This window comes from Panthera pardus, unplaced genomic scaffold (assembly GCF_024362965.1).
Source record: "Panthera pardus isolate Hobbes unplaced genomic scaffold, ASM2436296v1 HiC_scaffold_11, whole genome shotgun sequence".
Lineage (NCBI taxonomy): Eukaryota > Metazoa > Chordata > Mammalia > Carnivora > Felidae > Panthera > Panthera pardus.
Genome location: NW_026526666.1, coordinates 99,116,387 through 99,143,163, shown reverse-complemented (window position 1 = coordinate 99,143,163; position 26,777 = coordinate 99,116,387). Strand labels below are relative to the sequence as shown.

The 26,777-nt window shown below is 44.7% G+C and overlaps 2 protein-coding genes and 1 non-coding gene across 7 annotated transcripts in view; 1 reads left to right on the top strand and 2 right to left on the bottom strand.

Moving 5' to 3' along the window:
* Positions 1 to 8,518, bottom strand: part of DFFA (DNA fragmentation factor subunit alpha) — a 244,621-nt gene extending 236,103 nt beyond the window's left edge. Inside the window, exons 1-7 of one of the 4 annotated variants that reach the window (XM_019461354.2) lie at positions 8,347 to 8,518; positions 6,454 to 6,615; positions 5,853 to 5,995; positions 3,545 to 3,734; positions 2,961 to 3,109; positions 2,372 to 2,433; positions 1,963 to 2,126 (exon numbers count right to left, since the gene is read on the bottom strand). In XM_019461354.2, the coding sequence (XP_019316899.1) occupies positions 2,084 to 2,126; positions 2,372 to 2,433; positions 2,961 to 3,109; positions 3,545 to 3,734; positions 5,853 to 5,995; positions 6,454 to 6,615; positions 8,347 to 8,470 (873 nt within the window). In that variant the 5' untranslated portion in view covers positions 8,471 to 8,518 and the 3' untranslated portion in view covers positions 1,963 to 2,083. Of the gene's footprint in view, positions 1 to 1,318; positions 2,127 to 2,371; positions 2,434 to 2,742; positions 2,862 to 2,960; positions 3,110 to 3,544; positions 3,735 to 5,852; positions 5,996 to 6,453; positions 6,616 to 8,346 lie in introns of those variants that run through there. The other 3 variants (XM_019461353.2, XM_019461352.2, XM_053899008.1) reach the window with 3 other exon arrangements.
* Positions 8,519 to 10,087: 1,569 nt separating this feature from the next.
* The window catches only part of PEX14 (peroxisomal biogenesis factor 14), a 144,370-nt gene continuing 127,680 nt past the window's right edge, over positions 10,088 to 26,777 (top strand). For both annotated transcript variants that reach the window (XM_019461356.2, XM_019461355.2), the window contains exon 1: positions 10,088 to 10,172. In XM_019461356.2, coding sequence (XP_019316901.2) covers positions 10,137 to 10,172 — 36 coding nt within the window. In that variant the 5' untranslated portion in view covers positions 10,088 to 10,136. The remainder of the gene's footprint in view (positions 10,173 to 26,777) is intronic.
* Positions 23,370 to 23,473, bottom strand: LOC128775966 (U6 spliceosomal RNA). The gene has a single exon (XR_008420944.1). It is a non-coding gene; the product is annotated as a U6 spliceosomal RNA (small nuclear RNA).

Here is a 26,777-nt window from a genome sequence, read left to right as displayed (position 1 = left end):
TCACACAGCTCTGTCTTTGCTCCTGCGCCCCCTCCCTCTGCCCCTGGGGAGATGAAGGGAACCTGCTCTCTGTAGACCTACTATGTGCTAGGTCCCACGCTCCTCCTCACGCTTCATTTACCCCTTTCACCCGGTGGCGTGGCTCACTCCAAGCCCCACAGCACTTTCCCCATTATCCTGTGCAGCCGAGATGCTTGGTGGATTGGTCTCAAGTAGGGCGTCCCAACACCCAGGCCAGCCAACAGCAGCCCTACTGTGTCTTTGAGACGTAGTTCGAGAAAACATTTTTAATTCCGGAGGGCAAAGACGGAGATGTTGCTGTAACTGGTGAATGGAGGGTCCATTCTGTTCCTGGAATCCAGGCTTCCTTTACCCCTGGGCTATCTGTACAGGGTTCACGGGGCTATTCTCTTATACCACCGGCACTGTGCCTGTGGTCAGAAATCTGGCAATTATGCTGTAGACACATGAGGTCTTTTCCGGTTCGAGTGGATTCCAACTTGTTACACTGGTGTAACACGACCAGTGACCTGGATGTAGAATAGAAAAGACAGTATGGGGCGCCTGGGTGGCTCAGTCAGTTAAGTGTCCGACTTCAGCTCAGGACATGATCTTGTGGTTTGTGGGTTTGAGGCCCATGTCAGGCTCTGTGCTGACAACTCAAAGCCTGGAGCCTGCTTCCAATTCTGTGTCCTCCCCTCCGCCCCCGACTCATGCTCTGTCTCTCTCTCTCCCTCAAAAATAAACATTAAAGAAAAAAAAAAAGAGCATGTGGACATAAGAGAAAACACACAAAAGTGGGAAAAGCACTGGAACTGGAACCAGGATCCCGGGCCTCCAATTAGCCTTGTGACACGGGGCAAATCTCTGAACCTCGCCAAGTACAGCTTTGCTATGTATGAGAGGATAAGTCACACCCTAACCGGCTCACTCAGTTGTATGAGGCTCCCGTATAGAAGTGCTAACACAGAGCAGACTGCTAGAAAAATCCCCAGCCGGCATAAGTGCCCCTCCAGGGGCATTCCGAAGACATGTGGGGATGTTTTCAGTTGTCTCCATGCCCACAGATGGCCACTGGCATCGAGTGGGTGGGGGCAGGCCGTGGGATGCCCGGGCTCTGTGCCCTGTCCAGGACGATTCCCCAAGTTGAAGAATCGGCCCGTAGGCTGCATGGCTTCTGAATGTCATGCTGGACATTCACAGGGATGAAAATCTGTTCCAAATTAGATTACAAAGCCCAAAGAAAGAGTTTGTGCAGAAACAGGATGTATATAAACCAGAAGCCTCTGCCTTGCACCCAGAGAGACTCACAGCCATATCACATGGAGATCGGTTTAATGACCTTTCATACCCCCTGCTGATAAAACATATTAGAAAACTGGAAACAGTTTCACAGTGGTAACAAATATAATTTCACAATTAGAAATGGCGAATTAGACTCTCCATATGTCCCTATGGTCTGCAGACTTAATATGCGCCTTTACACAAACCAAAAAACTCATTCACTTGAGAAACGAGTTTGTGGCCATAAATCAACTCTAGTACGTCACCTTCCTGACCATTATCTGTGTTGAAAATTCTGCAGTTCCAGCTTCTGAAAAAGGATAGTGAGTCTGAAATACAACAGCTTCTTTTCACTGCCCTTGACCGTTACTTTCAAACAGAGACCATGAGAACAGGTCACTAGTAAGAGGTGGGGTATTGTTGGTGCAGCTTTGTCATTCAAAAAATGCAAGGGCGGGAGCCGAGATGTGGCAGCACTTTTCTGGAAGGGACCGCAGGAGGCTGGTCTTCCAGGCTGTTCCAGAAGGTGCTATCAGGCAGGGGGTACAGTATTAAGGCAGCAGCTACAGTAATCAGGCTGAAGGTATTTACTGAGAATGAGAACAAGGCCACAGGGTTTCCGGCTGCAGCTATGTGGGGTCTTGTCTGGCTCGCTTAGGCTCCTGCCGTTCTCCAGGCAGCGAACTCTTCCTGGCCGACAGGTTCCGGAGGGAACGCAGGCTCTGCACCTGCTGGAGACGCAGGCTGAGCTCCTGATTACAGGCCTGCTGCACCGTCACCGTCTTCTCCGCGTCCCAGCTCAAGGCGGCAGCCAGAGCTCCGGGGTCTTCCTTGGCAACCAGCTGCGGCAAGAATGAGAACCACTGAGAAGCGCTCCCGGCTCCCCTCGCCTGCCGCTCTCTCGCTCCCGGGATTTTCTTTAGGGGACTGAGCTCGGGCAGCGCCGGCGAATGTGAGGTCTTTGTGCTGAAACGCCAGAATCCTTTCACGCTCCGTGGCCACGGCCTTTCCTTACCCTCCAACACTGACACGGAAGTCCCTCTGGAAAGAAGTTTCGTGGGAACAACTTGTCAAGTCCTCCACTTACGGGAAATTTAGGCCAGGCGCAAGTCGAGAGGTCTCCTGCCTTCTAGCTACACAGGGAGGTGCCTGGGACAGGGACAAGGATGAAGAGGAAGTGGCGCCCACTCTGACGGATCCTGCGTCAGGCTTCTAGTTCCCTGGCCGTGGAGTCAGCACAAGATGACCCCCACCCCGCCGGGTGCACCTTTCGCTAGGATAACTTTGTGTGCCTCGACTGACGATGATCTCCCTCAGGGCCCGACAGAACCAGAAGCCGCCCTCCGGAAGCTTGAGCCCCGCCACTCCTCCCCGTCGCCACTCCTCCCCGACCGGTTCGGACATTCCGTTTCCCACAAAGGACCCGAGAATGCGGTTTGACGATCTGCGGGAGTGCACCTGTTTGTTCAAGCCATTCTGACATAGATGAAATGAGACGTTTGTTCAAGCCATTCTGACATAGATGAAATGAGATGTTGTGCATAGAAGAGGCAAACGGGGCAGCGAGGAGCCAGGGTCTGCAGAGGCCAGAAGCGATCCCGTATGCGCCTCTGCAGGGCGCTGCACCCCCAGGGGGAGTGGCTCCCTGCAGCTCAGGGTCCCCCGTTCCTGCCCACCTCCAAATCCTGACTGGACAGACTCAGCTCTGGAGCAGGCTTCTCCTTCAGCACAGTAAGGATCTGGCTTGTGAGTGCGATTGTGGAAGAGCTCTCTCTGTTACCACCCGTGTCGACTGCATCCGTCTGGTCACCAACAGTTTGGGACTCTGCAAAGCAGACATGAGGAGATGGTGCACTGGGCAAACATACAGCCGCACAAACGACCGGGGAGCCATCAGTCGGGCAAGGGAGAGGCACGCGGGGGCGCCTGGGGGGGCTCAGTCGGTTAAGCGACCCACTCTTGATTTTGGCTCAGGTCACGATCTCGCGGTTCGTGGGATCGAGTCCTGCATCAGGCTCCGCACTGACAACGTGGAGCCTGCTTGGGATTCTCTCTCCCCCCTCTCCTCTCTCTCGCCCTTCCCCTGCTTGCGTGCGCCCTCTCTTTCAAGATAAACGTTAAAAATAAAAAAAGACAGAAGCACGTCATTTCAAGATGCCAGCAGCTGTGGCATCACCCTTTTCTGGCCACATTATAAACACGGGTTCTCTCCCCAGGCCCTCAGTTCTCAGGGCGACTCCCCTGGCCAGTTGAGTCCTACCTTGCTGCTTTGACAAGATGCCGCCCTCCTTCTCTAAAGCCTGGAGGTAAAGCTCCAAGAGCTGCTTGGACTGTCGGGCTTCCTCCCTCTGGTCCAGGACCTGCTGGAGGGTGTTCTGGAGCCCCTGCACGGTGACGCAGCTCTGGCGGAGTTCCTGAGCCAGGTCTGAACATGGAGCATCAATGAGCACCTAACATACAAACACAGACTTTAACAAACCCGAAAACACTTCTAACTGTAGCCCCGACCTGTCCGTGGCACGCCCCCTCCTTCCTTCAGCTGTCGGTGTAATCGCCACCTCTTGGGAACCTGCCAGTGTCCATCAACTGCACTTCTGGGACTTTATTCTACGGACAAGCATGTGTGCAGAATGACACGGAGCTTCCTGTAGCACCGTCTGGAACAGCAAGACTGATGACAACCCAGATGTCCACCAGTGGGGGAGACTCCTGATTAAGTCATGGCGCGTGAGCAAAACAGAATACGATGCAGTGGTACAAAAAAGAACGGCAATGTCTTTTACGTACTGATCTGGAATATTCTCCAAATGTTTCTTTTAAAAAGGGTAGATATACTTCCATTGTGGAGTACAGGGACAGGAGAAAATATGTATGTATTTGTTGGCATACACAACATTTCTAGAATGGGAAATTGAGAGGTGATTGTCTCTGGGAAGGGAAACCTGGTGGTTAAGGGGCAGGAGTCAGATTTTTCCCGTATGTCCTTTTTATTTTTTTTCCCAAACAGCTTTATTGAGATATAACCCACATACCATATGATTCACCCATATAAAGTGTATAACTAGGTGGGTTCTAGTACATTCACAGACTTGTGCAGTCAGCACCCTTGAAAGCACAGCACCCATTAGCTATCACTCCTGCTTCCGCTCAAAGCTTCCCCAACCCCAGCCCGAGTCAGCCACTCTATCTTCTATCTCTGCAGACTTGCATATTCTGGCCGTTTCATATAGAGGCAACTACAAAATCCGTGGCCTTTCATGTCTGGCTTCTTCACTTCGTGTAACACTTTGAAGGTTTTATCCACGTTACACATGTATGAATACTTCATTCCTCTTAGGTCGTATGGATAAACCACATTTTATTTATCCATTCTTCAGTTCATGGACATCTGGGTTGTTTTCACTTTTTGGCTACCCGTATATCCTTTTATACCTCTTGGATTTTGAGCCATACAAATGTACTTATTTATTTATTTAAAAAAATTATTTTTTAAATATTTATTTCTGAGACAGACAGAGACAGAGCATGAGTGGGGGAAGGGCACAGAGAGAGGGAGACACAGAATCTGAAGCAGGCTCCAGGCTCCGAGCTGTCAGCACAGAGTCCGACATGGGGCTTGAACTCATAGCTGTGAGATCATGACCTGAGCTGAAGTAGACACTCAACTGACTGAGCCACCCACGTGCCCCTGAATGTATTTGTTTTTATTCAAATATGTAAGTTTGTAAGTTTAAAGAAATTACGAAAAAAGCCACCTCCTTGGAGGGGCCTCCCCTGATCTCCCAATCCAGACTAGCCCCGTTGTTCTTGGCACACTGCCCCACCTGCTACCCATCGAACATGCTTCCTGCTTTATCTGCCTCCCATCATCAGAATTTGAGCTCCTTCCATCAGGATTCTGTGTCTGGCTTGTTCACCACTGTACCCCTTGGACAGAAACATGCCAGGGACAGGGTAGGTGCTTAGTAAATATTTTTTTTTGAATTGACAGTACTATTTTTATCCCAATTTTACTGGACAGGAAATGTAGGCAAAGAGGCTAAATTACTGGCTCAAAGCCATGGTGATGGAGCTGGGATTTAATTCGGCTTCTCCACTTCCACATTCTTTGACAATACCTCCTTAACCCCCCAGTGAGACTAAGTGGGTCTAGGCATCTGGATTTTGTACTCTAGGTGCAAGAATTAGAAAATGAAGAGTCTTGGTTGTTGTCAAAGCATTGTTTAAAAATTAAGAAATAGGGGCGCCTGGGTGGCTCAGTTGGTTAAGCGTTTGACTTCAGCTTAGGCCGTGATCTCATGGTTCGTGGGTTCGAGCCCCGCATCGGGCTCTGTGCTGACAGCTGGGAGCCTGGAGCCTGCTTCGGATTCTGTGTCCCCCTCTTTCTGCCCCTCCCCAGCTCATGCTCTGTCTCTCTCTCTCAAAAATAAATAAACATTTAAAAAATTAAAAAAAAGATGTTAATAAAAATTAAGAAATAACAGAATTATTGTGGCAAGACACATGGAAACTAAGGGGCTGGGGGCAGCAGAGCCAGATAAGTGGGGCTGTGGAGGAGGAAGGCTTACCTGGAGGTCTGCCTCGGACAGGAGGATGATGCTGGACACATCTTCTTTCAGCTGCCTGGCCACATTCCTCCACCTCAGCCCTGCCCCAGTGTCCGTTTCATCTACATCAAAGGACTCTTGGGAAATCCAAGCTGTACCTCCATCTGATATAGGGGAGAAAAAGCCAGTCACAGTCTGGTTAACCTGAAGTGCTATCTTCACCTCCTCCTCCAACACACAGACCTTTAGGAGGTCTGTACATCCTTCCCACTGACCATTTAGAAAAAGTTCAGGGGTGAGGGAAGCGCCTTCTCTCAAGGATTCACGGGAAAGCCAATCCCCATCTAGGACCTGCATTTTCCCTTCTCTTCCACCTTCGATTATTTCTGTGTGAATCTGCTCTGTCTTTTTTATGAAAAGAAGCCACTTAAACCTGATGCCCCGATCATGCATACCCAGGATCCTACCACACTCCCCTTGAGGTGAGTTTTTGTGTCTCAGTAAATGCTGGCTGCACAAATGCTTAACCAGACAAACAGCAACCAGGTGCCTGGGCAGCAAAATGAATCGTGATGGATGTTGTATCGCATAGATCATTTTGTCTACGGCCAGAGTTTCTTACCTGAATTGTTGTACGTCCACTTTTCATTACTGGCCAATGCAACAAACTTAGTATTGGAAGGCAGACACAGGAAGTAATCATCATCATCCACTATGGTGCCATCCTCTGCCAGGACCAGGGTGATTGGTGCCAGGGACTTATCAATGGCCAGAATGTCACAGGCTGAGAGGAATAAAATATTTGGCAATTGACAAGTATCCATAAGGAAACTACACCTGTCTCTGTACTCTCAACATATATGCTCTCAAAGCGCAGCAGAACTGCTGGTAGGTTACCTACAGTAACAACCACACCCGCCAGCACTAAGACAACACTTCCCACACGCCTGGTACTGTTCTAAGTGTTTCCTGTGCACAGTATTTTGTCTCCTAACAATCCTGTAAGGTAGGTACTATTCTTATTTTCATTTTACAGATGTCAAACCCAAGGCTCACAGAGGCTAAGTCACTTGTCTGAGGTCACCCAGTAAGTGGCAGACACACAGTCTGACTCCTGACAATGTTTCCTCCAGCTGCTTTGCACCCACGTTAGGAGCACTCGCATCTTTACTTGGATGAAAACCAAGCCAAAGTCCGATATGATTCCTTGTGAGCGAGCCGTCTTTCATTCACTTATTCAGTGGTCATCTTAAATTCTCCTGTGTCAAATGTCAAAAAAAAAAAAAAAACCGAAAGAAAGAAAAAAAAAAGAGGAAAGAATAGTAAAAAAGGAAATGCTTTCTGTTCCAAGCAGCATTGTACTCTGCAGTGTTTCTAACCTACAGGAAGGCACAGGAGAAGCAGGAGTTTGCATCAGTAGCTTCTCCTCTTTACTGTCAAGGGGCAACAGGCTTGTCTGGGGCAGATCTGTCCCATCGCATTTGGTGATGGCAATGCCTACAGCACAAACAGGGTGAGGGGAAGCGGCAAAGTAGCCAGTGGACTACAAATATGGTTGGGCAATGTCGTCCAGCACCCAAATAGAACAGCAAGCCTTGGAGAGGCTGAGCTCCAAACACAAGCGCTTACACTGGTCTCTGGGCCAAGTGTATCCAGCCGATGCATTCAAGAGGAACTAACACTTAAGTACCCTAATGCCAAGAACAAATATGTGAAGAGTGAGGTGGCAAAAGCCATGTCACGAAAGCATTTATAATGCTTTGGCTGCTCCTGGGTCTCCGAAAGATTTCTGTCTGGTATCTTTTGGGGCTTGGTGACTCAGAGAGGAGCACTGAACACTGACACACACTATGACTGGGGATGGCTCACACGTTTAACGTGTGCAACTTCACCGTGGATAAACAATTTATTACTACTGGCTCATAATACTTTCAAGTCGTGGAAACACAACAGTACTGTAAAAAGCACGGCTGGAAATATTATACCCATTTTGCCGATGAGAAAACTGAGGGTCGAGAGCTGGTTTAAGTACAAGGTCAAGCAGCTAGTACGTGTGGGGCCGGGACTCGGAACTTCGGTCACTCAGAGCACCAGTTCCTTGTCTGGAACTCCAGGAAGGTCGGAAGCAGCTCTCTCTACGCTGCACAAGTGCCTGCCAGAGCTGACGACAGAAAGGCGCTGGCACCCTGCTGGGAGCACCAGCGTCACGGTAGGAAGCCCGGAGGCAGGCATGCACCAGGCTAGGTCTGCTCCAAGGTCTGAGCGATTCTAGGCAAGACACCTAAGTCGAGTCGGTTTTAATTTGCATATTTCTTCCCGTCTACCTTCCCACCAAATGAGTCTCACATGAGATAATCGCCTTGAAACTTGTCCATCGCTATGCCCACATGAGTTACTTCCGTCCCAAGTCGCTCCTGCTGACCCCGCTTTGCCCCTGCCCGACCTCCTCACCGGACCCGGCTCCCCGCAGCCCCCGCCCCGGCCCCCACAGCCTCCGCCCGGGTCCCGCGCCAACCCTTGTTCCTCAGCTCCTCCAGGCAGGAGGCCGCCACGCCATGCTGCTCGCGGCTGTGGTTGCGGCGCAGCAGACACGGCTTCAGAGGCCGGATCTCAGTCTCGGCGCCTCCGGCCACCTCCATATTCTTCAGGGTGGGACTCGACTGACTCGGGGAAGTCGGGGAGGCTCCGCGCGGCGCCACCCCCCGCCCGCGGCTTGCCGGGAGTTGTAGTTCTTTCTGCGGCAAATCACGCGTGGTACCAAGGTACGCCGGGAAGTGTAGTCTTAGTTGCCGCTAATCCCGTGTGGCTCCGGGGGTATGCCGGGAGCTGTAGTCTCTGGGATCGAAGCTAACTTCGTTACGTCACTCAATTCGGCCTAGAGGAGTGTTTTTCTAGCTTATATTTAGGAGTTCGGTGGCGGGATCAAAATGAGGTCAATATGGATTTATTTTGCGTTATGAAAGACACGCATATATATTCCTTGGATTGTTAGAACGCTCTTAATTACATATATAGATGCATAACGTTAACACTCAAATGAAACAGTGACATTCTACTGTGTTCATTTGTTTTCCTTTCCAAACTGAAAAGATCTGTAAGATGTCCCAACCCTCAGGCAATTTAAAACATTGATGAGTGTAGTTTTCAGTCCTGCTGAAAGAATAAGATACTCTCACATTTCCACCAGTTTGATTCCCGGCTTCAGCTGTGCAAATTGGGATCTCGGAACGAAATGCTTACATAACTAGATTAAACATTAAGATCTCAAATCAGACGGGAAAGGGAAAATGCGAACCACATCACTGTTTGAGATTGTCCAGATGCTGCTTGGCAATAAATTCATCCTTGTTCTAACACTGCTACTTTCTTCCCTCTAAAAAACGTTTACCAGTAAAATAATAAAAAATTTTAAAAGGTTCTTCGCTTGAAGTGGGGGCAGGGGGGAGGCATTTTACGTACATAAGAAATAGCTCATATTCATCCAGAGTCTCTTTCATATTTTGTTTATAAGAAAATAAGATATCTCATTAGAAAACTGTAGGCATTTAAAACTGGTAAGAGGAATTGTTGAGGCAACCCTTTTAAGTACTCGTAATCAGTCAAAACACAACTGCAATATGAACTGACCGATAGTTCTAATATATGCAATTTTTAAATATAATTTTACATTTAGCTTAAAATCTAACGACTCAACTACTATCAAGTAAGAATGTAGAAGTCTCTTCTCTCCAAAAAGCTCCGTTCTGTGTCTTCCTAATCTGCAAACTGTTATCAGACTCCTATCCGTAAGATGCTGTAATTGTGTGTGTGTGTGTGTGTGTGTGTGTGTGTGTGTGTGTGTGTGTGTGTGTTTGGCCTGAATTTAGGAGCAGGAATTGAGTCTTGGATCTTCTTATTAGCAGCTACCAAAGTGCCTGGCAAATAGTAGGCACTCAACAAATGGTATTGAACATTAATTAATTAATTTCCAAGGTTCTTCCCATTCATTCATTTATTACAGATTTAGCGAGTCCCTGCCTGTGCCCAAGGCACTGTGGGGATGGTCAGAGATTTAGTTCAATGAGAATAATAAAAATGCAAAAAACACGGACTTAAAAACTTCCTGGGCAGCAGAGACCTAATGGCAATTGTGTGAGGTGACCCGGACGTAGGAGTTCCCCTTCCTCCTCGCGTGCCCCCCCCCCCGCCCCCGGCCCCCATCGACAGGTTCAGTTCCGGCTACTTTGGTCTGGGCGGGTGAGCGAGAGCGAGGGCGCTTGGGAGACGCCTCGCCCAGCGGCGATAGATTAGTCAGGCCTCAGAAAGATGGCGTCCTCGGAGCAGGCAGAGCAGCCGAGCCAGGTAAGGGGAGTGGGACTGCCCCGCCGTAGTGGCGGGGACCGCGGCTGGAGGGGGCGCTCGGCGTGAGGCTGGGCGTTGGGCGGGGGCCTTGAGCCTCCCCAGCCGGGGGCCCCGACCTCTTGCCCCCTCCCGGGCCCCGCCCCTCCCCAGGTCCTCGCCGCCCGGCCCCTCCCCCGGTGACCCCTCTCAGACCACATTCCCAAGCCGAGGCTCGGGGGCGCCCGCGGGCCCCCGCTTCCCTCCTGCTGACCCCTCGGGTCCCACTTGCGCTTGGCCGGGACGGTGGCGGGACCCTTGGGAAGCCTCCAGCCTTGAGCTGCGAGGGCCCCTGCTTGAGGAGAGAGAGGGGTGCGAGGCTCCGTCGTTCTCGGTTGTCCCCTCCCAGGAGGGCCCTGACTCCATCAGGATTCCCACTCCAACAGCCTCAGCCTCGCGAGGTGGCCCCGCTGCCAGCCTCTTCGTCACCTTTGCGCGTTCCCTGCCAGTGGAGGATCAGAAATGTACTGGGACTCTCTCAGTACGTTGGTAGGAAGGGCACTCAGTGTAAACAACAGACGCCACCAAGCTTTTGCTGAGGATCCGTTTTTGCTTCCCAGAGTTTGGTTTTCTCGGCCAAAGGGCCCCCTTTTAGCTTTTCAGCCGCAGTTTCAGCCAGATCACACTCCATTAAGGGGACCTTGGGGACCAGTGTTCGTGCTGTCAGGAAGCAGTGGATGATAAGGCCTATGAATGGGTTTGAAATCCAAAGGTGGGTGGGCTGGGGTGGGGAGGACAGGGGTAAGCGGTACCTTGCATTTACTGAGGGTGTGCTATCATGCTGGGGACAAATTAACGTTTATTATCTTGTGTAACGCTCATTACAACCTTTATGAAATACAGGCTATTAACCGCCATTTCAACAGAAGTGGATTCTAGAGGTCTGTAACATACCCCAGATCACGTGCCTGATGGGGGCTGCATTTAAACCCAGATGTGTGTGACTCCACCGGTTAGCCACACATGCTTACGTTTACTTAGGATTAGACCAAGGAAGGAGAAAATGGTTTCAATGTGGACTTCATCTCTCACCTCCTTGAAACACCTGTAGACTTTTCATAGCCTAGCGGCATTTCACTTCCTTCCTAGGCAGAAGAACACTACTTAACGTTTCTTACTGTTTTATTCTTCAGGATAGGTCTATTACAGGAATTGCACTTAGAGGAGTTGTGTGTTCCCCAGGTCAGCTTCTGTTAGCAGAGCGAATGACTCAGAAAGATGAAGTCTGGAGTGTAAAAGATGGGAAATAACTCGGGCTGATTCTGGCCTTTCTCACCGTCAGAAATTCTGGAGTGTGGGAGTGTCTGGGAGGAGGGGCCCTTCTTTCTTGACTTATCTCGCTTAGCTTCCTGAAATGCTGAAGCTCCTCAAAATCTGGGCTTTTCTGAACGGTTACATGTTAGGGATGCCCGCAGCCTGGGGTGTGTGTGTGTGTGTGTGTGTGTGTGTGTGTGTGTGTGTGTGTGTGTCTTCATTCCCTGATTCTTCTAGGACTTTTAATTTGCCAGTGCTGTTAAAGTTACTAAAAAGCTTGCCACTTGGAGCCATTGTAGTGCCCAAGGATTCCTTTGGTTCTGGAAATTGCCCTTTCCGTACATGTGGAAGGGATCTAAGGTCCTCTGAGGGGGGTTTGGCCATACTTGTTGGGTTTTCAGCTCTGCATATCCTTTGCCCTCCTTTCCAAAGCTGGTAGAGACGGGATTGCATCAGAGCACGCTGGCAGTCAGGGGAAAATTTTAACTCCATGCCAAATTCTGTCGTTGTCTAACAATAAGCCGCAAATGCACACTTTTTAAGTGGACCAACTTCTAGTGGTTGCTTGTCATTTCATTTTCAAGTCCTGATCAACTTAGTTTCCCCTTGCTGCTGTCAAAGCAGAGTGGAATTTAAAGAACAATGTGGATAGTTCCTCCAAACCTGGTCGGTAAGAAAGAACACATGTCTGGGCGGCTGAATCAGTATTTGTTTCATAGAAAGTTTGTTCATTGGCTTTGTGGCTTCAGCTTCTCGTTTTGGAAGATAGAGGGTGGTAGCCAACCCCCTTCTTTGAGAGGCGGTGTCGAGCTGGCATGGGCTCCAAAGCCATCCTTACTGGCTTATAAGCCTAGCCCCACTACTCATAGCTGTGTGATCTTGGACAAGTGACTCAACTTTTTTTTTTTTTTTTTTTTTTTTTGAGAGAGAGAAAAAGCTCAAGTGGGGGAGGGGCAGAGAGAGGGAGAGAGAGAATCCCAAGCAGGCTCTGCACTGTCTGTGCAGAGCCCGATGTGGGGCTTGAACTCACGAACCATGAGATCATGACTGAGCTGAATGAAATTGGATGCTTAACTGACTAAGCCACCAGGCACTCCAATAAAATAACTTACTTTAATTTTTTTTTCATGTTTTATTTTATTTTTGAGAGAGAGAGAGAGAGAGACAGAGAGAGACCACAGAATCTGAAGCAGGCTTCAGGCTCCGAGCTGTCAGCACAGAGCCCTACACGGGGCTCGAGCTCACAAACCGTGAGATCATTACCTGAGCCGAAGTTGGATGCTCAACCAATTGGGCCACCCAGGTGCGCCTAAAATGACTTATTCTAGAGCAGTGCCTGACATAGTGTTTATTACTATTACCATTATTATTACTACATTCATAAACTCTGAATTTTCACTCACAAACGAGAAATCTTTTTTCCAGTCCTATTATCATCTTTTTGGGGGGTATGATCTTTCACATGTTGCCTACCAGTCCACTCAAGTTGTTCTTTTATTTGTTCTGGAGTAACTTCTTTCATATTTGAATACCCTGAATGCTGGGGTTTATCCTAGCTGTCCTTGTGACTTTTAGATGCTAGTGACATGCTTGATTTTTTCATAATGGCAGTCTTCTTAGTCTTTCTTCAGTCTGAGTTAGAAATTACATTTATTGCTGGGGCGCCTGGGTGGCTCAGTCGGTTAAGCGCCCGACTTTGGCTCAGGTCATGATCTCACGGTCCTTAGGTTCGAGCCCCACGACGGGCTCTGTGCTGACAGCTCAGAGCGTGGAGCCTGCTTCGGATTCTGTGTCTCCCTCTCTCTCTGACCCTCCCCTGTTCATACTCTGTCTGAGTCTGTCTCAAAACTAAATAAACATTAAAAAAAAAAAAAAAAGAAATTACATTTATTGCTTCAAATCCTCGTATTTTCCCCATGTTACCCTGGGTTGCATGGTTGATCTCTTATGAGAGGCCCTTCTAGTCTGTACCTGGTACGGCCCATAGAAATGGGAGCTGTTATCCTTATTTCTTTTTTTTTTTTTTTAATTTTTTAACGTTTTTTATTTATTTTTGAGACAGAGAGAGAGACAGAGCATGAACGGGGGAGGGGCAGAGAGAGAGGGAGACACAGAATCGGAAGCAGGCTCCAGGCTCTGAGCCATCGGCCCAGAGCCCGACGCGGGGCTCGAACCCACGGACCGCGAGATCGTGACCTGAGCTGAAGTCGGACGCTTAACCGACTGAGCCACCCAGGTGCCCCTGTTATCCTTATTTCTGTTTCTCCATCAGCTGTCTTCAGTGAAGTGCAGAAGCATGGTTCATTCTGGGTGTTTAGTGGTTATTGTATATTGAATATATTGCAGAACATGGATTTCCAATCTGTTGAAATTCCCCGGATACAGTACATTTGAGATTGAGAAAACACAGAAGCAGGGGAGGGAGAAGAACACAGCAAAGACGTTAAGGAGTGCGAGAGCATGGCCTTGTATCCTGACAGTCTTTGAACTTCAGCCCTGACTCGCTATTGGACTCAGCACTCCACCTCCCTGAGCCTGTTTTCTCCTCTGTAAAGTAGTAATTACCCTAAAGGGTTGCTCTGAGGGTTGACTGGAATCACAGATATAAAAAAAGTATTTGGTGCATAGTAAGTGCTCAGTAAGTGTTAGTTTCCTTCTCCCGAGTCTCTATGTGCAGTTTTGGCAGTGTGCTGAACTCTTTTTTTTTTTTTTTTAATGTGTATTTATTTTTGAGAGAGTGGGAGTGGGAGAGGGGCAGAGAGGGGGACAGAGGATCCAAAGCAGGCTCCGCGCTGACAGCACAGAGCCCGATGTGAGGCTTGAACTTACAAACTGTGAGATCGTGACCCAAGCTGAAGCCAGCTGCTCAACTGACTGAGCCACCCAGGCGCTCTGGAAGCCTGCTGAGCTCTTGAATAACAGTAGTTCAAATGAGATATTTTTCCCCTCAAGTTTTTGGTATTTTGAAAAATTTCCAACCTGTAGAAATGTTGAAAGAATAATACAGAGAACTCCTGTAAAACTCCCACAAAACCTTCAAGATATACTGTTTACATTTTGCTGAATTTGCTTCATCTCTGTCTCTTTAAATATATATATAAATATATATTTAAGGATTTGAGAATGAGTTACAGAATTACAGTATTCCATCCTAGAATACTTCACCTTGTCTTAAGAGTAAGGTTATTCTCGTTATACCATATCACATGTAACATAATACCGTTATCACACAAGAAATTTAGTATTGATAAAATATCATTATTTAAGGGGCGCCTGGGTGGCTCAGTCAGTTGAACATCTCACTCTTGATCTCATCTCAGGTCTTGATCTCAGGGTTGTGAATTCAAGCCCTATGCCTAGCATAGAGCCCACGTTTAAAAAAAAAATCATTATTGAGGTGCCTTGATGGTTCAGTTGGTTAAGTGTGTAACTTTGGCTCAGGTCAATATCTCATGGTTCGTAGGTTCAAGTTCTTTATCGGGCTGTCTGCTGTCAGCACGGATCCTTTGTCACCTCCTCTTTCTGTACACCCCCCACTCATGTTCTCTCTCTCAAAAATCTTTAAAAAATCATTATTTAATAATATAGTCCACGTTCAAATTCCCCCAACTAAGAAAAATCCAGATCCAATCAAGAAATAAGGATTGCATTGTCTCTTTAGTATGCTTTAGTCTAGAATAACTCCCTAGTCTTTAAATTTTTTCTTTTTCTTTTCTTTATTTTTTAAATATTTATCTTGAGAGAGAGAGAGACAAGAAAGAAAAGGGGGAGCAGAGAGAGAAGGAGAGAGAGAGAATCCCAAGCAGGCTCTATGCTCAGCATGCAGGGCTCAATTTCATGACTGTGAGATCATGACTTGAGCTGAAATCAAGAGTTGGATGCTTAACCAACTACTCAGGTGCCCCTCTTTTCTTTTCTTTTCTTTTCTTTTCTTTTCTTTTCTTTTCTTTTCTTTTCTTTTCTTTCTCTCTCTTTTTTTTTTTAACATTTATTTATTTTTGAGAGACAGAGAGAGACAGCATGAGTGGGGAAGGGGCAGAGAGAGAGGGAGACACAGAATCTGAAGCAGCCTCCATGCTTTGAGCTGTCAGCACAGAGCCCGATGCAGGGCTCGAACTCAGAACTGCGAGATCATGACCTGAGCCAAAGTTGGACACTCAACCCACTGAGCCACCAAGGCACCCCGTTTTTTCTTTCTTTTATTTTTTAACTGAAGTTGAGCATAGACCCAGAAAGCACACAAATTATGTGTCTAACTTGGAGAATTTTCAGAGTGAACACACTTGTGTAACCAGTACTTGCATTAAGAAATCAAACATTACCAGGACCTCAGAAGCTGTCTCCCTGGTAACCCTCCTGTCACTGTCCCACCCTCAGAGGTTGTCTCTATCCTGATTCAAAATCTGTAGATTCGCTTAATAGCTTACTGTGTGACAAAGTCCTTGTGGCCAAAAACTTTATTGTGGAATTCTAATAGGTGTGTTGTGGTCAGTTTAATGAGTTTTGACAAATATTATACCTATGTAACTACCACTGCAATCAAGATCAAAACAATTCTGGTATTCCTAAATGTTCCTTATGCTGCTTCCCAGTAAATCCTAGCTTTTGGCTTCAGGGATTCGGAACTCCTTTCTATCACCATCAATTATATTTGTCTTTTCTAGAATTACCTGTGAATGAATTCAAAATGTATGTATTCTTTTGTGTCTCACTTCTTTTGCTCAGAGTGATGTTTGTGGGACTTCTATTGTATCAGTAATTCATTAATTTTTAGTAGTGTGTACTATTGTATAGATATACCACAATTTGTTGATCTGTTCACCAGTTTATGGCTATTTGGATTCTATTAATGACCTGTTGCTGCATAACAGTATTACAGCAAATTTACACAAATTATCAAAAAGAGCACTCATGTATTGTTTCAGTTTCTGTGAATCAGGACACAGTTTAGCTGAGTTTCACAGGGCGAAAAATCAAGATGTCTGCTGGGGCTGTGACCTCATCTGGGTCTTGACTGGGGAAGGATCTGCTTCCTAGCCCATGTGGCTGTTGGCAGCATTTAGTTCCCTATGGCCTGCAGGTCCCTGGTTGAATGCCAATAACAAAAGGGCACCCTCTGTTTTTTGCCTCAGGGGTCTTCCTAACGTGGTCACTTGGCTTCCTCAAAGCCAGTAAGGAAGAGAGTGTCTTAGGAAAATGGGCACTACAGTCTTACATAATGTAACCACATACATGTAATTACATGCATCCTGCCACTGTTGCCCTACCCTCTTTGCCAGAAGCAAGTCACAGGTCCTGCCCATATTCCAGGGGACCACACAAGGGCATGAGCACAAGGAGGTGGGGATCATGGGAGTCACCTTAGAGTCTGTTTCCCCACTGATTGGTTCTAGTTTGGGGCTACTGTAAATACTCATGTATTGTGGAGAGATAGGTTTTCTTTTCTTCTTTCTTTCTTTCTTTCTTTCTTTCTTTCTTTCATAAATACTTATGAGTGGAATTGCTGGGTCACATGGTAAGTATATGTTTAGCCTTATAATAAACTGCCTAAGGGTTTTTGCAAGTTGTACTATTTTTTGGTGTCACCAGCAGTATGTGAGCATTCCAGCTGTCCTATATCCATACCAACACTTGGTATTGTCTGTCTTTAATTTTAGCCACTCTAGTGAGTTTGTAGCGGTGTTTCCTTGTGGTTTTAACTTGCATTTCTGTGATGACTAACAACATTAAGCATCTTTTCTTGTGCTTGTTGGTAGAGGCTGGGGTTCATTGTTCTGGTATCATTTGTTGAACAGATTACCCTTTCTCCATTGAATTACCTTGCCACCTTTGTAAAAATTAAAGGACTGTAGATATGTAGGTCAGTTTCTGGGCTCTGTTTTGTTTCATTTATCTCTGTGTCTAGCCTAATGTAAATGAAATACTGTCTTGATTGCTGTAGCTTTATAGTAAATCTTAAAATCAGGTAGTGTAAAACTTTTGACTTTATTGTTTTTCAGAATTGTTTTAGCTTTGGTCCATTGCATTTCCATATAAATTTTAGAATCAGTTTGTCAGTTCTTATAAAAAACGTTCTTGGGATTTTTATTGAGATTGTGTGGAATCTATAGATCAGTTTGGGGGAGAATTGATATCTTGGCAACATTGATCTTCTAATTCATTAACATGGTATGTATCTCCATTTAGGTCGTCTTATTTGCTGTCAGTGTTTTGTAGTTTTCAGTCTGTAGGTCATATACACATTTTAAAAAAATTCTCTGAATATTTCATATTTTGGCATGCTATGTATGGATTTCATTAAAAAATTTCATTTTTCTGTGTTACATTTGGGAAAGAGAGACAGAGAAAGAGAGACAGAGTGCAAGCGGGAGACAGAATCTGAAGCAGGCTGCAGGCTCTGAGCCATTAGCACAGAGCCTGACGTGTGGCTTGAACCCATGAGCTTTGAGATCATGACCTGAGCTGAAGTCAGATTCTTAACTGGCAACCCTAAAAATTTCTGGGTGGCTCAGTTGGTTAAGCATCCGACTCTTGATTTTGGTTCAGGTCATGATCTTATGGTTTGTGAGATTAACCCCTGCATCGGGCTCTGCACTGACAGCATGGAGCCTGCTTGAGATTCTCTCTTTTTCTCTCTCTGCCCCTCTCATGCTCTCTCTCAAAAAAAAAAAAAAAAAAAATTAAAAAATTTTTTCACTTTTAATTGTTGAATGCTAGTATATAGAAATAGAATAAAATTGCAGTATTATTTATAGTAGCCAAGATATGGAAGCAGCCCAAGTGTCCATCAAGAGATTAATGGATAAAGAAGACGTGAGATATGTATACACACACACACGTGCACACACACACACAATGGAATATTATTCAGCCATAAAAAGAAATGAAATCTTGCCATTTGCAACAGCATAGATAGAGCTAGAGGGTCTAATGCCAAGTGAAATAAATCAGAGAAAGACAAATACCATATGATTTTACTCATGTGTGGAATTTAAGAAATAAGGAAAGGAAAAAAGACAAACCAAGAAACAGACTCTTAACTGTAGAGAACAAACTGGAGGTTACCAGAATGGAGGTGGGTGGCAGGATGGGTGAAATAGGTGATGGGGATTAAAGAGTACACTTACGATAAAAAAATAAATGTAAAATTGAGTTTGTATGTTGGTCTCCTATCTGCAACTTGTTACACTCATAATTCCAGTAGCTTTTTGGTAGATTCTGTGTGATTTCTCACATCTGTAGATGATCCTGTCATCTGCAAATGAAGACAGCTTTCCATACTGCTTTTCAATTTATATGCTCTCTAGGAGTTCTTATACAATGTTGAGAGGAATATTGAGAATAGACATTCTTGCTTTATTCTTGATCTTAGGGGAAAATATATTCAGTCTTCACATTTAAATATGATATGAAGTATAAGTTATTTTTTAACTTCTTTTCTTTTTTAAAGTTTATTTATTTATTTTGAGAGAGAAAGCTCAAGCAGGGGAGGGGCAGAGAGAGGGAGAAAGAGAATCCCAAGCAGATTCTCCTCTGTCAGTGCAGAGCCCTCATTCAGGGCTCGATCCCACTCATGACTTGAGCGGAAATCAAGAGTCAGACACTTAACCAACTGAACCAGCCAGGCGCCCCAAGCTATGAGTTTTATTTGAAGGTGCTCTTTTTCAAGTGGAGGAGATTCAACTTTATATTTAATTTGTTGAGTGTTTTTGAAAAAATTATGTGTTTTGACTGTTACCAAGTATTCTTTTTGCTATCTGTTGATCCTATTTTTTTTTTATTAATATGGTAATTCATGTTGATTGATTTTTCAAATGTTAAATTCATTTTCTATTTATTGGATAAATTCCACTTGGTTATGATGTATTATCCTTTCTATATATTACTGGATTTGGTTTGTCAGTGTTTTCTTTCTTTTTTTAATTTTCCTTTTTTAAATTTACATCCAAATTAGTTAGGATATAGTGCAACAATGATTTCAGGAGTAGATTCCTTAGCGCCCCTTACCCATTTAGCCCACACCCCCTCCAGTAACCCTCTGTTTGTTTGCCATATTTATGAGTCTCTTATGCTTTGCCCCCTCCCTGTTTCTATATTATTTTTGTTTCCCTTCCCTTATGTTCATCTGTTTTGTCTCTTAAACTCCTCATGTGAGTGAAGCCATATGATATTTGTCTTTTTCTGACTAATTTCACTTAGCATAATACCCTCCATTTCCATCCACGTAGTTGCAAATGCAAGATGTCATTCTTTTTGATTGCCGAGTAGTACTCCATTGTGTATCTGTACCACATCTTCTTTACCCATTCATCCATCGATGGACATTTGGGCTCTTTCCATACTTTGGCTATTGTTGACAGCACTGCTATAAACATGGGGGTGCATGTGCCCCTTCGAAAGAGCGCACCTGTATCCCTTGGATAAATACCTAGTAGTGCAATTGCTGGGTCGTAGGGTAGTTTGATTTTTAATTTTTTGAGGAACCTCCATACTGTTTCCCAGAGTGGCTGCACCAGCTTGCATTCCCAGGTTTGTCAGTATTTTCTTAAGGGTTTCTTCATTTATATTTAAGAGAGATATTGATTTATAGTTTTCTTTTGTGTGTGTCTGTGAAATCTTTGTCTAGTTTTGGTATCAAGGTCATATTGGCTTCATAGAATGAGTTGGAGAATTTTACCTTTTTTTCTATTTTCTGAAATAGTTCGTATAAGGTTGGCATTATTTTTCCTTAAATGTTTAAGAGAATTCACCGGTGAAGCCACCTGGGCGTACAATTTTCTTTTTTAATTTTCATTACATATGTAATTTCTTTTTAATTAAATATTTTAAATTATGTTATAAATTTATTCTTTTTTAAAGTTTATTTTGAGAGAGCGAGAGTGAGTGCACATGTGAGCAGAGAGGCAGGAGCAGAGAGAGCACGAGAGAGAATCCCAAGCAGGCTTTACACTGTCGGCACAGAGCCCCACGTGGGGCTTGATCTCAAAGACTGTGAGATCATGACCTGAGCCAAAAATCAAGGGTTGGGGCTCAACTGACTGAGCCACCCAGGCACCCCTCCCTTATTATCTTTTAAGTATCTATAGATACGCAGTGCTTTTCCTGATTTCATTTATAATACTGTAAATTAGTGTCTTCTGTATTTTTTATTGATTGGTTTAGATAAAGGCTATCAATCTTAATATTCTTCCAAAAAAACCAGCTTATATTTCATTGACTGTAATTTTATTTATTTATTTGTTTATTTATTTATTTATTCATATGTTTATTTTAGAGAGAGCGCATGCACGCATGAGAGTAGGGGAGGAGCAGAGAGAGAGAGAGAGAGAATCTTTTTTTTTTTTTTACGTTTATTTTTGAGAGAGAGAGAGCGCTTGCGCACAGGGGTGAGAGGCAGAGAGAGGGGGAGAGAGAATCCTAAGCAGTCTCCACGCCCAGCATGGAGCCCAAGTGGGGCTCATTCCCATGACCCTGGGATCATGACCTGAGCTGAAATCACGAGTCCCATGCTTAACCAGCTGAGCCACCCAGGTGCCCCTATTTCTTTCCTTCTATTTTGGGTTTCATTTGCTCTTATTTTTCTAGCACATTTTCTAAAGTTAGTACACTACTAAAAACATTAGATTTCCTTCCCAACACTGCTTTAGTTGCATTCCACAAATTTAGATTGTGTCGTGGTTTCATTTTTGTACAGTTCAGAATATTCGGAATATTTTCTTACTTCCCCCGTAATTTCTTCTTTCTCCCATAGATTATTTAGAAGTCTGTTTAATTTCCAAACATTTGGGATTTTTTCCAGATTTTTTTTTCTATTATTGATTTCTAGTTTAATCTCATGGTCAGAGAGCATACTCTGTATGATTTCAACTCTTTTAAATTTGAGATTTGTTTTATGGTCTGTCTTGGCGAATTTTCCTTGTGAATTTGAAAATAATGAATATTCTGCAGTTGTTGGATGGAGCATTCTACTAATGTTAATTAGGCCAAGTTGGTTGATAGTGTCATTTAGGTCTTCTGTACCCTTACGGACTTTTTGATTAAGGAGAGCGGATTATTAAAGTCTCCAACTGTTAATTGTGGATTTGTCTATTTATAGCTTTTTAATTCTGTCTGATTTACTTCGTGTATTTGAAACTTCGTTACTGTATGCATACTTACTCAGGATTATGATGTCTTCTTGAGCGACTCCTTTATTTTTGAACTGTCCCTGTTTCTGTTTGGTAATATCTGCTATTTTGAAGTTGTCTGAGATTTATTGCTCCTGCAGCTTCCTTGTGACTAGTGTTTGCATGAGGTGCCTTCTGTCCTTTGGCCTTTCACCTATGTTTGTTTTTGCTAAAAGTGGTTTTCTCCTAGACAGCATACAGCTGGGTCTTGCTTTTTCCCCACAAAGTCTGACCGTCTCTGCCTTCTATTTGGAGTGTTCCATTTATACTTGAGGTAAATATAAATATGGTTGGGTTTAACTCTACCGTCTCACAATTTTTTCCATCTGTTCTTTTTTTAAAAGTTTTTAAGTGTTTTTTATTTTTTGAGAGAGAGAGTGAGAGCGAGTGGGGGAGGGGCAGAGAGAGGGAGACACAGAATCTGAAGCAGGCTCCAGGCTCCGTGCTGTCTGCACAGAACCCAACACAGGGCTCAAACTCACGAATCTTGAGATCATGACCTAGGCCGAAGTCAGATGCTTAACTGACTGAGCCACCCAGGCGTCCCTTATCTGTTCTTTGATCCCTGTTATCTTGTCTTGGATTGAATTAAAAAACATTAAAAAAAAATTTGTTTTAATGTTTATTTATTTTTGAGACAGAGAGAGACAGAGCATGAACGGGGGAGGGTCAGAGAGAGGGAGACACAGAATCCGAAGCAGAACAGAATGCTGACAGCTCAGAGCCTGATGCCGGGCTTGAACCCACAGACTGTGAGATCATGACCTGAGCCAAAGTTGAATGCTTAACTGACTGAGCCACCCAGGTGCCCCTAAAAAACATTTTTTTAAAGATTTTATTTTTGAGTAATCTCTACACCCGATATGGGACTCGAACCCACAACCCAGAGATCAAGAGTCGCATGCTTTTACCTACTGAGACAGCCAGGCGTCCTAGATTGAATTATTTTTTAAGGATTTCATTTGATCTCTACTATTGCGTTAGCTGTATCTCTATTTTTTTTTGGTCAGTAATTGGCGTGAGGTTTACCATATGTTACTTAAGGTTGCCAGAGCTTGCTTTCAAATGATTTACCAATTCACAAGGAACGTAAGAACTGTACCAACAGTATGCTTCTGTCGTCTGTTAGTCTGTTAATACTATTAGTGTCCTAGATTTTACTTGGACTTGTGGCATCAACCCTGCAGTGCACTTTGGAGAGACAGAGAGACAGAGCGTAAGTGGGGGAGGGGCAGGGAGAGAGGGAGACACAGACTCTGAAGCAGAGTCCACGCTCCGAGCTGTCAGCACAGAGCCTGACTCAGGGTTGGAACTTACGAACCGTGAGATCATGACCTGAGCCGAAGTCGGACGCTTAACCACCTGAGCCACCCAGGTGCCCCTACCCTGCAGGGCATTTTAAGTTATCTTTTTAAAATTTAAAAAAATAGTAGAAATGAATAATATAAAATAAATATATTTAAGATATTTTTGCCATTTACCAGCATATTTACCATTTCTGTCATTCTTTTGTGCATCCAGTTTTCATCTGGTATTGGTTTTCTTATGCTTACGGGGTTTCTTTTAGCATTCTTGTGGTATGGGTATACAATTTCTTCTGGCTTTTTTTTCCCCCTCTTAAAAAGCTTTTATTTTGTATTTTTAAAATTTTATTGTTTTAAATTTTAATTCAAGTATAGGTAACATGCAGTATAGTGTTTCAGGTGCACAGTATAGTGATTCAACAATTCTACACATTACAAAAAACATGGAACACTTCCCAAATTTTCATGTCATCTCTGGGCAGGGGCCGTGCTAATCTCTGTATTGTTTCAGTTTTAGTGTATGCACTGCTGAACTGAGCACATTTTATTTTGTATTTATTTTTGAAAGATATTTTTACTGGATGGGGCACCTGGGTGATTCAGTTAAGCGTTAAGTGTCTGATTGTTGATTTCAGCTCAGGTCATATCTCATGGTTCGTGAGTGTGAGTCCCCCATTTGGGCTCCATGGTGACAGCACAGAGCCTGCTTGGGGTTCTCTCTCTCTCCCTCTCTCTGCCCCTCCCGCTCCCCTGCAGGTTAAGTTTTAAACTTAAAAAAAAAAAAAAAGATAATTTCACTGGATATGGAATTCTAGGTTGACAGTTTTCCCCCTGTAGGCATTTTAAATTCTTTTTTAAAAAAACTGTTTATTTGTTTTTGAGAGAGAGAGAGAGGGAGGGAGGGAGGGAGGGGCAGAGAGAGAGGGGGAGGGAGAGAATCCCAAGCAGGCTCCAAGCTGTCAGTGCAGAGCTCAACGTGGGGCTTGATCCCACAAACCATGAGATCATGACCTGAGCTGAAGTCGGATTCTTTTTTTTTAAGCATTTAATATTTATTTATTTTTGAGACAGAGAGAGACAGAGCATGAACAGGGGAGGGGCAGAGAGAGAGGGAGACACAGAATCTGAAACAGGCTCCGGGCTCTGAGCGGTCAGCACAGAGCCCGATGCGGGGCTTGAACTCACGGACCACAAGATCATGACCTGAACTGAAGTCGGACGCTTAACCGACCAAGCCACCCAGGTGCCCCTGAAGTCGGATTCTTAACCGGCTGAGCCACCTAGGCATCCCCACCTGTGGGCAATGTAAAGCTATGAGGTCATTGTAGTTTTTCTTTTTTTTTGTATTATTAATTTTAAAAATTATTTCTTTATTTTTTATTTTAGAGAGAGAATACAAGTGGGACAGAGGGGCAGAGGGAGAGAGAGAATCTTAAGCAGGCTCCATGCTCAGTGCAGAACCCCTGACACAGGGCTTGATCCCACAACCCTGGGATCATGACCTGAGCCAAAATCAAGAGTCAGATGCTCAACTGACGGAGCCACCCAGGCACCCCATCATTGTAGTTTTTATTTGGCTTGTGTGGCTTCTGATCAGAAACCTGAGGTCATTCTTAATCTTGGTTAATATCTGTAGGTGATCTCTTTTTTTCTGGCTGCTTATAAGATTTCCCCCTTTTCATGGGTTTTTATTTTATTAAAAAATTTTTTTAGTGTTTATTTACTTTTGAGAGAGAGAGAGAGAGAGAGACAGAGCACAAATGGGTGAGGGGCAGAGAGGGAGACACAAAATCGGAAGCAGGCTCCAGGCTCTGAGCTGTCAGCACAGAGCCTGACGAGGGGTTCGAACCCATGAACCATGAGATCATGACCTGAGCTGAAGTAGGATGCTTAATCCAGGCGCCCTGAGGGTTTTTAGCAATTTCATTGTATAGAACCTTAGCATGCGTGTGTGTTTTTTTGCTTCGGGTTTGTTGAGCTTCTTGGATTTGGGAGTTTCATCAAACTTTGAAAAATTTCAGCCATTATTTCTTCAAATATTTTTCTTTTTTTTACCTTTGTCCTTCATTTTGGTCAGTTTTTGTCACTGTGTTTTCAAGTGCACTTACCTTTTCTTGTATAGTATCTAATCTGCTGTCACTCCCATTCAGTGGAATTTTTATTTCTGATATTATAGTTACATCTAGAAGTCCTATTTTCTTTTTATGTGATATATTTCTCTCCCTACTGTGATCCTGTTTTCCTTTCAGTTTTCTTTTTATTGAGGTATGATTGACATACATTAGATTAGTTTCAGGCATACAACATAATGACTCAGTATATGTATTTTAAAAATTGCATTAGGGATGTCTGGGTGTCTCAGTTGGTTGAATGTCCCAGTCTTGATTTTGGTTCAGGTTATGATCCCAGGGTCATGGGATCAAACCCTGTGATGCACTCTACGTTGAGTGTGGATCCTCCTTAAGATTCCCTCTTTCTCTCTCTACCCCTCTCCCCCACTCACGCTCCCTCTTTCTCTCTCTGAAATAAATAAGATAAAATAAAAAAATTGCATTAAATTCTTGAATAAAGTTATAACACCTGTCTTAATGTTTTCATTTCTGCAAATTATTCCTTTTATTTATTTATTTTTTACTTTTTAAAAAATGTTTATTTAATTTAGAGAAAGAGAGAGAGAGACAGTGTGAGAGGGTAAGGGCAGAGTTAGAGGGAGACACAGAATTGGAAGCAGGCTTCCAGCTCTGTGCTGACAGCTCAGAGAGGCTTGAACTCATGAACTGCGAGATCATGACCTGAGCTGAAGTCGGATGCTTAACCGACTGAGCCACCCAGGCGCCCCTTCTTCTACTTTTTCTTATTATTGTGCATCACACTTTCCTGCTTCTGGACATCTGGTGAGACTATTGATCAGATGCTGGGTGCTGCGAATATTACATTGTTGAGGATCTGGATTTTGTGGTCATACTTTAAAGCATGTTGAGATTTATTCTGGTGGATAGTTAAGTTACTTTTGTTCATTTTGATTCTGTCAAGTCCTGTTTTTTTTTTAAGATTTTAAGTAATCTCTACATCCAACATGGGGCTCGAACTCACAACCCTAAGGCCAAGAGTCACGTGCTCTACCTGCAGCCAGGTGCTCCCATCAAGTCCTGTTTTTAGGCTTTGTAAGGGTGGATCTAGGGTGGCCTTTACCCTAGGGATAATCTGCCCTCTCCCCACCAGGATATGGCCCTTCCAGGTCTGTCCTGAGTGCCCTGACGGAGCAGTGAGGACACGCCAGTCCGGTGCCTGTGACCTGTGAGGTCTACGGGGGCTCTGGGAGCCGTTCAGCCCACTCTGCTTCTTCATCGCTCTTCCTGAGCCTTGTGGAGGTTCACTCTGCGCGTGCACACATTTTCATATTCAGCGAAGTCGTAAGGGAATCCCTTTGCAGATTTCTGGATCTCTCTTTCTGCATGCGCCTCTCCTCTCTGGAACTCTGCCCTCTAACTTTCAGCTGCCTTAGCCTCCCTGAACCCTATCTCTGTTTCCTCAACTCAGCAAGAGACTGCCATGTTCTGGTGGGGACCACTGCATGCCCCCCCCCCCCCCCACCCCGGCTTCTTGGTCTGAAACATGCCTCCCGGAAGAAAGCCAGGGTGTTCTTAGGGGCTCATATCATTCATTTCTGATCTATCAGGAATCACTGCAGTCTAATGTCTACAAACGGTGGTGTCATTTATTTTGTTTAGTTTTTGTAACCAGTGGGAGGTTAAGTCTGGTCTCAATTACTCCATCACAGACAGAGCAGAAGTCTATTGGTTGATTTTGAGCAGAGGAGTAACAGGATATAACTTCTTTTATCT